The 13,402-nt window shown below is 38.4% G+C and overlaps 1 protein-coding gene across 1 annotated transcript in view; it reads left to right on the top strand.

Annotated features, from left to right (window-relative positions):
* ABLIM2 (actin binding LIM protein family member 2) overlaps nucleotides 1-13,013 on the top strand; it is a 111,628-nt gene extending 98,615 nt beyond the window's left edge. The window contains exon 22 of the mRNA XM_085223540.1: nucleotides 11,141-13,013. Coding sequence (XP_085079666.1) covers nucleotides 11,141-11,254 — 114 coding nt within the window. The 3' untranslated portion in view covers nucleotides 11,255-13,013. The remainder of the gene's footprint in view (nucleotides 1-11,140) is intronic.
* The last annotated feature ends 389 nt before the right edge of the window (nucleotides 13,014-13,402 follow it).

The following is a 13,402-nucleotide window of genomic DNA, read 5'->3' as shown; positions in this document are numbered from 1 at the left end:
AGGGGGGTTGGAGATTCATGATCCTTGAGGTCCCTTCCAACCTTGGCCATTCTGTGATTGTGTGACTGTTGGAGTAGATGATCTTGGGGATCTTTTTCGTCCTTGGTGATTCTGTAATTCTATTCTGTGACCACATGAACAAAAAATCTGCTTGCACTTTTGTGATGGAATAATACTGTTCAGCAGCAGAAGATGGGGGGGCAGCTTTGCAAGAGATGCCCTGAGGTTCTGCTGGAAAACGAGATGAATGTAAGTCAGCAGCACACTTTGGCATCATTCTCAGATGTAGGCCCTGAATGGCCAAAATGCAAGTCAAAAATTGCAGAAAACAAATTACAATTAAATATAAGGGGAAAGCTCTTCATCGCAAAGGCCAGAGGAGGGCCACAGAACACCTCCCCTGAAAAAGATGGGGCTGTTCAGCCTGGAGAAGAGAAGGATCCAGGGAGACCTGGTAGCAGCTTTTCAGTGTCTATAGGAAAGCTGTAAGAAAGAAGGTGACAGACCTTTTAGTAGAGTCTGTTGTGACAAGTTTCAAACTAAAAGAGAGTAGATTTAGACTGGATATATGGAAGAAGTTTTTTACAGTAGTGGTGGTGTGACACTGAATTGGGTTGCCCAGAGAGGTGGTGGGTGTCCCATTTCTGAAGATATTCAAGATCAGGCTGGTCGGGGTTCTGAACAACCTGATGGAGCTATAGGTTCATTGCAGTGGAGTTGGACTGGATGACCTTGAAGGGTCCCTTTCAGCATGCATGATTCTGAGAGTGTATGATTCTATGAATTCAACTAGGCAAGGCTCTCCATGTTGTGATTAAAGTCAACCCTGCTCTGAAAACTTCCATAGCTCCTTTATTTGGTTAGCATGACATATTCTGTGAAGACGCAATTTCAGCGTGAGGAATTTACAAAATAGAATTCTAAGTTGTATTTGCTGCAGTAGCATTTGAAAAACAAAGTAATTTGATAAGTATTGGAATATTTTATCAAAATAATCATTTTATTATGCAAAGGGTTAAATATGCAAAGGGTTCTGGGAGTGACATCACTTTTCCATGGTACAAATTAGTCCATTCTTTATCTGCTGTTTTCCCAGTGTTGTTCGACATGGTCTTTTTTTTCCCCAATAGACCTTAGGATTGTGGGCACTTTTGAAAATCTTATTGACACTTTTTAGCACTTAAATACCTTGGACTCCTGATATAATGTGCTTGTTATTTTTATCTTAGTTTAGATACCGCTTTGCCTGTTGTTGAGTCACAGAAGTGTGAGTTAATTTAGTGCCTGCACATCCAACTTGACGGTTCATGCACAGCTGCATAGATTTGATTTATTTATTTTTCTCCGGAAATTGCTTTTATCATAGAGGATAAGATTTCTTTCATGGTCACAGGCTGGTAGTTTTGAAAACCATCATAGTTAGTCTTCCATTTGGAACGCATAATTGAGATTTTTCATTTCATTTTCTTATCTAGATATATCTTAGCTTCCTTAGCCTTTTCGTTTGAACATCAGAGAGTTAAAAGAATTACTCATTCGTGCCTGTGAGATACAGTAGAAAGCAAATTATTCCACTTTTGTTTGAGCCTGCTCATTCTTTAACTGAAATAATTGCTAAGGAAAAAAATACTCTGGAATGTCAAGTAGAAAGCTTTTCTTGCCACCTTGTTCTCTTGTAAATAGAAATCAGAGATTTAAACATGGGTACGGTCTTGTTTGAACAGAATGCCCACATTAATTCAAATACGTTTTTCCTCCTGAAGCTACTTGTCTGGATCTGTTTTAAGGATGAGACTTTTTTCCACTAGCTTTTCTTCAATAATTCCCTGGGTTCTACTCATTTGGGCTGTAATCGTTTTAGGAAAGATTTCCAGTAATTCAGCCTGAGTTATAACAGCCTCAGCTTGTAGATGTCAGTCATACAAGTAATGTTGTGTGTCTCACTTTCTCCAGAGCTCAGAGGAGGACTACATGAGAAAGGCTAAACCAAAATATTGAGTATTTTAGCACAGAGAAGCACAGTTTGTAGTTTGGGGCGGAATTTGAGATGATCGTAGAATCAAAGAATCATAAAATGGCCTGTGCTGAAAAAGCCCTCAAAAAGTATCTAGTTTCAATCCCTGTGCCATGGGCAGGGTCATAGAATCATAGAATCATAGAATGGCCTGGGTTGGAATGGACCTCGAGGATCGTCAAGCTCCAACCCACCTACTGCAGGTAAAGATGCCAACCTCCATATCTAATACCACACCGCGCTGTCCATTCAAGCTGGCCTTGAACACCTCCAGGGACAGAGCATCCACAGACTCTCTGGGCAGCCTGTTCCAGCACCTCAGCATTCTCATAGTAAAGAATTTCCCTCTGATATCCAACATAAATCTTCCCACCCTCAATTTAAAATCATTTCCCCTTGTCTTGCTGTTATCTACCCTTTCAAAGAGTTGGCTCCTCTCCTGTTTACAGGCTCCCTTTAGGTACTGGAAGGCTGCAATGAGGTAACCCCAGAGCTCTCTTCGTAGGAGAGGTGCTCCAGCCCTCTGAGCCAACCATTAGACCAGGCTGCCCATATGAGCTCTTTCAGAATGAAGTTCATATCCTGGTGTGAAAAACTGCACTTCACAGATGTTAGTGGAACTTCACACAAATTTAATTAATTTGCAAAACATTTGTGTTTGTGTTTGTTTTTTTTTTTTATTCTAAACATATGTTTGTATTGTGATCAGTGCTGGATATCTATATCAGTTTTCAAAGTCCTTATGAAAGGAGCCATTGTAAAATGAAATTACACTTTAGAAATGACTTAATATGTAAAAAAGCTAATTCCTACCAGAGTGGGAACAGTATGAAGCTGAAGAGAGATTAGATATGAAGAACACATAACTAAAGGAAACTGGAAAATCTGCTTTACGAACAAGGTATTTTGAACCTTAGTGAGTGCATGTGGAAAGTTTCATGTTGACTTCAGTGTACTTTTTTTGGATCAGCCCCAAAGACCATAGATATATCACTTGAAACCAAACCTCTGAGCCCCAGCTGTGCATCTGGGACAGATATCCAATATGATACATGAATACACAATAAATTATGTCATTGGATTCTCCAGTTTAGTAGATAATAACTTCTACTTTTTTTTAAGAAAACTCCACTTATATGTCTAAAATGTCTAAAATCATCTATATATTTCCCTAATTCAGTATGAATTCACAGCTTTAGTTTTATTTATGAATCATTTTTTAACAACAGAACATTTTTATCAGCAGTAAGTTGAGGGCAATGACTTATGTAATGGGCAGTATGAAAAAGTTCATTTGGTTGAATGATGGAATAATGGCACAGGTTATCCTCAGAGTGGTTCTACTGTATTCTACTATATAGTAAGATATTATAGGTATGGTATTGATATCACTGAGTGTAAGTGGAGTTGCCCACATTATTTTAACATACTTCTTAAAGTTCATTGGGTAGCAACTCTTGTCTTTTCTTAACTCCCCTCACCCCCATCATATAATTATTATGTAATAGTTTGAAATATTTATTGAGCATGAAGTTTGACTGCTTGGTAGATTAGAATAATATTCAGTACTCCCTTGGGGAAATGGTACATGGCTAATTACAACTGTAGTAGGCTTAGAAGAAGCCTCTGAAGAGTCTGCTGAGCCCCAGCAACGCAACAGAAAGGAGTGCAAATGTTCTGGATGCAAAATAAGGATTTGAAATTCAGTAGGTCAATGAAATTTTTTTCCAAAAACTTATTTTTAGGCATCTGAAAGTTATATTTGGTCAAAATTCTAGAGGCGTAGGAGAAGGGAATTGGACTAGGGAAGGGGGAAAAATGAAAGAAGGAGTAGGCCATTTTTATTTCACATTTATTCAGTTGAGATCCTTCTAACATCCTAAATTGTAATGCAAGAATAAATATTACACCTCACTTGTACAGACTCTACAGACTACCTTAAAGAGCTAAAATTTAGTTATTTACATAAATGCCTGCTTACTTGTGGATAACTTTTTCCCAAAAAATCTCACCACAGTTTGGGTATTTTATATTTTGGAGACTGTAGAAGAGATCCTATAGCTTTTGCTTTTATATTTTGTGGATTAGAGGTTTTGAAGTGTTACAAGGAGTCAAAACAAAAAAATGATTGAAGTGGGAAACTATTAAAATTACACTCTGTACAGTGGAGTACTTCAGAAAGAGTCACTATGGATTCATTCAAAGGCAATGTTATGTTCAGCAGTCACTTCCTATGTACATAAGGTAACAAAAATGAAAACAAAAATGAAAACAAAATCAAACTGGAAGCTTTAAATAACCCCTAGGAATCAGATCTTCGATTTTTCTTCTTTTTTTTCTTCAGCTCATCTCCTCCTGCCATCCAGTGTGTTGGCTCATTGGTTTGGTATTGACTCATGAGGAAGTATGATATCCGAATTTCCTACATCAGCAGGTTTTCACTTGTGGACTCCCATCCAATTACTGTCACAGAATAAACATGCTTGTGCAGCATGACCTGGTCACAGCTTAGTGCAGTGTAACCGTAGGTTAATTGCAATTTCCCTTACTGTGACTTAGTCATGCTAATGCCAGTATTAGTTTTGAAGATCTCTGAATGTCATTAAAAGTACAGTTATTGTTGTATAAAAGGAGTCTCATTGAATTAAATATACGTTGTAACTCTATTAGAATGATTAGCGGCTTTTTAACATGGCACAGGAAAACAGACACAAGCCTCGTTAATTTTCAGCAAAAAGCATCACTTCTTTATGAGTTAGCACTGTATATAAAGTATTTGAATGTGCAGTTAATTACTTTTCTTCAGGAAATGCAAAAATGAGCACATGTCTGTACAGCTCATTTTAATGATCACTGAACGTGAGGATTTTCCATTATAGGGTTGCAGTACATCAGAGATGTTTAGCTCAGTCCTTGATTACATGCTTCTGTATTATACCTTTAACAAATCTGTCTCTTCCATTGTGTATATATGCTGTAGGAGAGCTAGTCATGTATTTACGACAGAGGTATGGCTATCCTTCTCGTATAGCACTATGCCATATTTTAGGTAACATGCAAGTGAGGCGTTATATATGTTGTACTTGACTGAACTTAAGTCTGGTCATCTTTTTATGATTTCCCATGCAAGCTTGCACAAAGTGCTATCCAGGAGAAGACTGAATGCTACTGACTTTACAAGCATCAGATTAATACAATTGTTTTAAAACAATATGATGCAGTAGTTTGTTCTACTGTCATAAACTAACTCTTAAATATACTGAAAATGTTTGATGTTGCAAGCTCCAGTTTAGCAGCCATTTTAGTGAGTAACTGTCTAAGTTATTTACATAATCTTTTAGCAAGGCTTTCAGGCAGCATCTTGTTAACACCACTATGCAACTTCTATTTTGAGATAATCTAAACACAGCCAGTTCAGAGTGAGGGTAGAAAGGGTCCTTCGTCGGTCCTTTGGTACTTCTGGAGGATGTGAAGGTTGAAGGCCACCTGGGTCAAAGCGATCACAAAATGATAGATTTTTCGATCCTTGCTGAATCACAGAAAGGAGTCAGCAGAACTACTACCTTGGACTTCTGGAGGGCAGACTTTGGTCTCTTTCGGACCATGGTTGAGGGAATCTCTTGGGAGGTAGTTCTGGAGGGCACTGTAGCCCAGAAAGGCTGGGAATACTTTAAGGAAGTTATTTTAAAGGTGTAGGAGCTGACCATCCCCAAGTCATGGGGGAAGGAGACCAGTCTGGCTGAACAGAGACCTTTGACTGTAACTCAGAAACAAAAGGATAGTTTATGGTCTTTGGAAGAGGGGGCAAGGAACTTAAGGCAGTTACAAGTACATAGTGAAGCTGTGCAAGGAGAATATTAGAAAGACTGAAGCCCAGCTAGAACTGAACTTGGCCACTAAGACAACAATAAATATTTCTATAAATACATCAACTGTAACGGGAGGGCTAGGGAAAGTCTTCCTCTCTTCTTGGACACAGAGGGGAACACAGTGACCAAGGATCAGGATAAGGCTGAGGTACTTAATGCTTCAGTCTTTAATAGTAAGACAAGCTGCTCCCTGGGCACACAGCCCCTTGTGCTAGAAGATAGGGATGGGGAACAGAGTAGGCCTTGCGTAATCTATGCTGAGATGGTTTTGGACCTGCTTCAAAAGCTGGACACTCAGAAGTCCAGATGGATTGCACCTTAGTGTGCTGAGGGAGTTGGCAGATGTGGGTTCCAAGCCACTCTTCATCATCCTTCAACAGTCCTGGTTAAGCAGGAATGTCCCAGTGAACTGGAGACTGGCAAATGTGTTGCTCAACTTCAAAATGGGCCAGAAAGATGATCCTGGTAGCTACAGACCTATCAGTCTCACCTTGGTGCCTAGGAAGGTTATGGAACCGATCATCTTGGGAGCCATCATGGACCAGTTAAAGATCAACCAGAGGATCAGGCCCAGTCAGCAAGGGTTTATGAATGGTAGATCCTGTTTCACAAGCCTGTTTTCATTCTGTGACAAGGTGATCCACTTAGTGGATGAAGGTAGGGCTGTCGATGTGGTCTACCTGGACTTCAGTAACACCTTTGACACCATCCCCCACAACATTCTTGTGGAGAAGTTGGCTGCCCACGGTTTGGATGGGCATACTCTCTGCTGGGTGAAACACTGGCTGGATGGCCAGGCCCAAAGAGTTGTGGTTAGTGGAGTTAAAACCAGCTGGCAGCCAGTCAAAAGTGGTGTCCCCCAGGGCTTGGTACTGGGGCCACTCATATTCAACATCTTTATCAATGATCTTGGTGAGGGGATTGAATTTGCCCTCATTAAGTTTGGTGACACCAAGGTGGGAGGGAGTGTTGATCTGCCTGAGGGGAGAAGGGCACTGCAGAGGGACCTGGATGGACTAGATCGATGGGCCAATGTAAACTGTATGAGTTTCAATAGGGCCAAGTGTTGGGTCCTGCATTTTGGTCACAGCAACCCCAGGCAACCCTACAGGCTTGGGCAGCAGTGGCTGGAAAGCTGCCTGATGGAAAGGGACCTTGGTGTACTGATGGACGGTCAGTTGAATATGAGCCAGCAGTGTGCTCAGGTGGCCAAGAAGGCCAACTGCATCCTGGCTTGTATCAGGAATGGTGTGGTGAGCAGGACAAGGGGAGTAATCCTGCCCCTGTACTCGGCATTGGTGAGGCCTCACCTCGAGTACTGTGTTCAGTTTGGGGTACCTCAGTACAGAAAGGACACTGAGGTGCTGGAGCAGGTCCAAAGAAGGGCAACAAGGCTTATGAAGAACTTGGAGAATATGCCCTGTGAGGAGTGACTAAAGGAACTGGGGCTGTTTAGTCTGGGGAAGAGGAGGCTGAGAGACCTTGTTGCTCTCTTCAAATAGCTGGAAAGTGATAGCAGTTGGAGTGTGATTGGTCTCTTCGCAGTAGTGACAGGTGACGGGACAACGGGGAATGGCCTCAAGTTGTGCCAGGGGAGGTTTAGGTTGGATATGAGGAAACACTTATTTACAGAAAAGGTGGTTAAGCACTGAAATGGGCTCCCCAGGGAAGTCTTTGAGTCATGATCCCTGACTTGTTTAAAATCCATTTGGATGTGGTGCTTAGGGATACGATTTAGCGATGGGTTGTTAGAGTTAGGGTAGTATGGTTAGGTTGTGATTGGACTTGATCTTATAGGTCTTTTCCAACCTGAGCAATTCTATGATTCTATGATTCCCAGTGTCTACAATGTGCCCAGCTTTGCCACTGATGAAGAACAGAGAAGTAGATTGAATTCAGCTGTCTGAACACGGTCAAATTTTCCCAAAGGGAATCAGGAACTTGTTCCTGGCATATCGTAAAACACGCAGACTACCTTAGAAACAAGGCCAGCACTAGTAATAATATTAATAAAAAAATGTTAATTTTATTAAAACTTGATCCATTCATTTAATGGCCCATTGATGCAGCATTAACTTAGCTGGATATGGATATTTTAAGCTGACCCAAAACTTGAAAACAAGAGAAAAGAAATCAAAACTCAAGTTCTTGGCCTTGTACATGCCTTCTCTCCTACCTCAAGATTAATATTTTGCTCTATTTTCTACGCATAATTTTCAATTTCCTTTCTTTTGTTTGAGTAATGAGACAAGGCAATGCTCCTGCATGAAAATATTTCAGCTAAGACCAATTAATATTCAAATACCTAGGAAGAAAAAAACAATCTAAAATTTCTTAGCCCTATATTCTCTGCTTTTGGTAAGAACTGTCTGAAAGTTATAAGGTTTAAGAAAGTCCAAGAACTGTGTGGACAAAATTTAAAGTCACATAAAGAAAACCATGAACATAACCTTCCCACACTGGCCTATTCCCATGGTGTTTAGACCCTTTAAGTACTTGTAGACATTTACCATATTTTCCCTTAGTCGTGATTTGGCTATGCTTTTACATACTTAGGCCTTTTAGTCTTTCCTCATAAATCAAACTCAGCAACCCATGATTCCTTTTGTTACTTTCATCTGAAGTATTGCCAGTTTGATGACATCTCTCTGGGATCAAGGGTTATTCTAAAATCTGCAAAGAGAACTGTAATCATTGCTGCTTCTAGGGTTAGTCCTAGAGCAGGGGCCCAAGATGTTTAAAAAAAAGGATAGTGAATGCTTCCGAGGTGCAGGGAAAACAGTGGCAATTATGCTACACTGGGCACAGATGAGTATCCTCAGATAGAATTCAAACCAATTTTGAATTAATTTTGCCTTCTGGAATTAATTTTGAGTGTGAGTAATGCATTGGTGGAGTAAGAAACTTTGCTAATGTTGCAGTCTGGTAGCATAGTCCTTGAGACGAGGAGAATTAGAAGCAAAATAACTGCTTAGTGGAATGGAAGGTGAAAATAAGGGGCCTCATCCTTTTCTCATCTCAATCTCTGCTGCTAGCCGATATCCTTGCATTGGAAACTCTAAGCTGCTTTTGGATCAGGCTGCACCAGCTGAGAACTTCTGTGAGAGAGGGGAAAAAAAAAATTGAAAAAAAAAAAAGATGCTGATGTAAAAGCAACTTAAGAAGAATGTAGGCAAGGATTGATGTCATCCAGGCATTTGCTGAGGAATAAAGAGCACGGCTAATTAATATTGGCTTGAATAGAATCATGTGGATTGAAAGCTCATCAGCTCTGAGGGCAAAGCAAAATGATAGAAGAGCAGATCTTGTACTGAGACTGGGGAGGTGAGATATAGCAAATGTCCAGCATATCACAGGAAGGATCTGTGCCCTGACATAGCACCTGCTGGCTGTCTCTGAGTTGACTTTCATTGTTGAAGGAGATCTGCTGAAATTATAGCAACTCCCAGGAAGAAATTTTGTAATGTTTCTCAAGAAAAAAAAAGATGAAAAGATTCCTTTTAAAATTTTACTTTTCCTATGTTTCTGAATCATGGTCAAAACAGTTTTACCTGTAGGTTATAAGCTTTCTGACTTTCTTCTAGGATATGAACAACAGTTTCTCACTAATTTCTCTTGAGGTGTCATTTCAAGTATTAGCTGCAGTCTAGAAGAAAGACAAAACAAGATATGATCCATATTGCTTATCCAGACTTCTTTTTCAACCCCATTTTCAACAAGCCATAGACATTATTCTTGCTTAGAAAAATTAAGCTTGCTAGAATTTTCTACTAGATAACCAGAAAAATATGAAAAAAAATAGTGCAAGGAAAAGTTACTTTTTCTTTCCAGACCCCATAGAATTAAATTCTGTCAGAGATTGTTGCTAAAATACATTGTCAGATGTTGCTCATTTCCATGCAAAACAGGATCTGCTCTGCCAAATATGCATGGTGCGTTTGTTCCATGCTAAGTGTAGTGCTTATGTTGTGTTGTTCTCATTGGTCAAGAGAAAAATGAAGGCTCTGTTCCAAACTCTTAGTCACTGTTGCTCTGAATATGTGGAATCTCAAGGGGAAAAAAGTCTGTCCTTTTTTAAGAAACCAGGAGGGCCCACAAGACCATTCAAGGTAATTCAATGTAGTTACATCTTGAAAACAATTTCATTAACTTTCCTCGTGCAATTTACATTGCAAATTCATCATTAATAAGTGGAAAATAGAATTTTGTTTTAAATTTGGTCAAAAAGTAGCTTTGTAGAGTAGTGCCAGTGCAGTTGTGTCTGTTGTCAGTTAATCCATTGTGAAACTATCAAGATGTGTTAGCATGCTCCCTGCCCTAATTTTGGCTGATAACAGAATAACTTCAGGGAAAGCTTTATGGAAAAGGAGAAACCAGACTTAAAAAAAAAACATAAAAGTTGTAATTTTCACTACATTGAATCTGTCCCTTTTAGATGATGTGCATTTAACATGGTGGAAACATTCATTGATAAAGCTAAAATGTTTGAAAAAGTGTTAGCCTGCAGTTATCAGAAGAATTTTATAGAATATTGTTTTATAATTCACACAATAATATGTGTGCATATACTACTCATTGTTAGGCAAACTTTATACACTTTCATAATTCCATCTCTTTCCAATTCTTAATGCTGTTGTTCTCTCCTTTTAACTTTGTATATATAAACATATGTAACATTAAATAAAAACATATTCTTGACATTTCAAAAAAGCTCTATCAGACTTGGCTTTCTGATACAACTCTACCCCCATGAATAATAGCATTCTGGATTTAAGAATTTAGCAGTGTGCTCTCTCCTTTGTATAAGACTGCTATTAGCAGACCAGTGCAGTGTCCACCACTCTCACTAAAGATCAAGGAAGATAAATCCAACTCTGATTTTATGTTGGTATCAGTCTCTTTAAAATCTCTTTAAAAAAAAGTCCTAGAGTACCTTAAATTTGTCTCTGTGTGCCCTGTCATCACACACCATGTGTAAACACATCCTTTTTCTAAAGATTGTAACTTCCACTCAGTTGGGACTCTGTTGGAAAGATTGTTATTCTTATTTTTTTCCAAAATTCACTAATGTTAACAATTTCATTTCCCAGCTGCTGTAAGCTAATGTGGTTTTGATGCTTTTTTGTTGTTCAGAATTTGAGAATTCAAATGTAATGCCAAATGCATTATTTTGTGATGTATTTTAAAACTTAAGAGGGGTAAAAATATTCCTGTGCACAGAAGAGTTTAATGACACCTTTGTGTTTTCATTTTGAAGAGACATTTGTCCCCTGAGGAGTTCCAGGAAGTCTTCAAAATGAGCATTGAGGAGTTTGATCGCCTGGCACTTTGGAAGCGGAATGACCTGAAGAAAAAGGCCCTGCTTTTCTAGTCCCTCATGGATAAAATATGTGCTTATTCAAAACAGAAATAGTCTTGCCAGAACTATCACATGCACTTGCTGTTGAACCATTGTCCAGCTTCATTGTGTTAGTATGTGTCAGAGGAAAGAGGACAGATTAGATGGCAACACGTTGGAATACAAAGAATTTGCTAATCTTGCATTACCAGCTGGTTCAGTCAGTAACTCTGGTCCTACCCAGTTTACAACATGCAAAAATCTAGCTTTAAATTTATCGTTGCTTGCAGTTATTGCTTGATGCAAATGGGAATTCTGCAAAGAAGAGAAAAAGTGTAGCTGTGACAAAGAAAGTCTGAGATTTTGTTTCATTAAGTTTTAAAATACAATTTTTACAAAATCAAGTTATGAATATAAAATTATGTAATAGAGGATCACATCAATTAAAAATGTGGTAAAAGCCAAAGAAAAGCATGTCCACAAGCAATTATTGCAGCTCTTTATGTGTGGTACTTTTTAAGAATGAAAGGAAAAATACAGAAGCACCTTAATTCTTCTTATACTTTAGACACAGCCTATTCTCTAAAAGGTCATTTTTGTCTAAACGGTAACTAGCTATCTATAATTACAGCACAAGAGGTTTTATTTTATTAAGAATATATTGTGACATAAAGCACTTATTATGACTAAAATGTATACAGAGACCTACTTAAAAATTTAGTCCCGTTCATCAGGAAAACAGAAGCCTTATGCAAAACTGGTGTAAGAGTGTATTGTGACAGTTAATAGTGTTTTCCTACTATCTTGTGGTATTTGGGGAACTTTTTTTTTTTTTTTTTACATTTCATGCTGATATAAATGCCATGCAATCTTAATTATATGTAGATAGATATGTCTATCTATAAGGATTTTTTGCATTTATGTGTTTTCAGTAAAGACATTTTTACGTTCTCCACTTTCTGGCTTTATATCATAAGCCATGAGAATAGTAATGGCAATTGGTAGGCGTGGAAATGGAACAGTTCAGCATAAAATGTAACAAAAAAAAGCTTGGTGTGCTCTATCAATAGTATATCAAATTATAATCAAATATATGGAGCCCTCATGCATTACTATTTGCATGTTTCTGTATAAATCAATTAAAAAAAAAATCCCTATATGATACTGGTGCAGTACCTTGGAACTATCTTAAACAACAAGCAAAGCTAACAAGATCTGAGCATTTGATATGAGCTCTTAATATCTCTTCCAACTGGAAGACTGTATTAAATTTAATAATTTCATATGGTCAGAAGTATGGTTGCTGACAAAGAATGATTCAAAGTGAGTTGCTAGTTTTGTGTGATACTAAAAGAGCATTATAAAAAAGTACATTTTTCAGCCACGTGTCAGTATTCTGCATTTTTACTGCCTTGAATGTTTGTATTCACTTCCTACTTCACTATGTCTTTTTGCATAAGTAACTGGTTAATATATGCACTACAACACACTGTTTCAACTGCCCCAGCATTGGAAAAATCATAGCATTGAACATGCCTTCTTCCAACTGATTTTCAAAATCCATATTGTTGGAAATATTTTCTCATGACCTAAATGTTTTGTCTGATGATACGAACGTTTAAAAAAATCATTAAAACAAAGACATAACTGAATAACTGTGCTAATTGTGTATAATTTATTCATTGTATTGCTGTTCTGGATAGGTTCTTCCAATTATATTAATGTAACTATTGTGTTATTTGCATTAGGTTTGCTCAACAAGGAAACAAGATATCTTTTGTTGTGAAGTGTACCTCTGACTGTAAATTTACTGCAAAGTTGTTTGTAACTTAAACAATCCTTGGAGCAACTGACACATCATGCAAAATCTGCTTCGCTTCAGACTCTGTGGGGCAGTATAAGAAAAAAGAAGGGGACAGGCTCTTTAGCAGTGTCTGTTGTGATGGGATAAGGGGAAATGGTTTCAAATCTGAAGAATGGAGATTTAGATTAGATACAAGGATGCAGTTTTTTTACAATAACAGTGGTGAGACACTGAAACAGGTTGCCCAGAGAGGTGCTGGGTGCCCCATCCCTGAAGATATTCAAGGACAGGTTGGTTGGAGCTCTGAGCACCTGATGGAGCTGTAGGTGTCCCTGTTCATTGCAGGGGAGTTGGACTATATGACCTTTAAGAACCCC

The sequence above is a fragment of the Meleagris gallopavo genome, chromosome 4, assembly GCF_905368555.1.
Source record: "Meleagris gallopavo chromosome 4, MGAL_WU_HG_1.1, whole genome shotgun sequence".
NCBI classification, from domain to species: Eukaryota; Metazoa; Chordata; class Aves; order Galliformes; family Phasianidae; genus Meleagris; species Meleagris gallopavo.
Note: the sequence above shows the minus strand (reverse complement) of the source record. Positions and strands in the feature narration are given on the sequence as shown.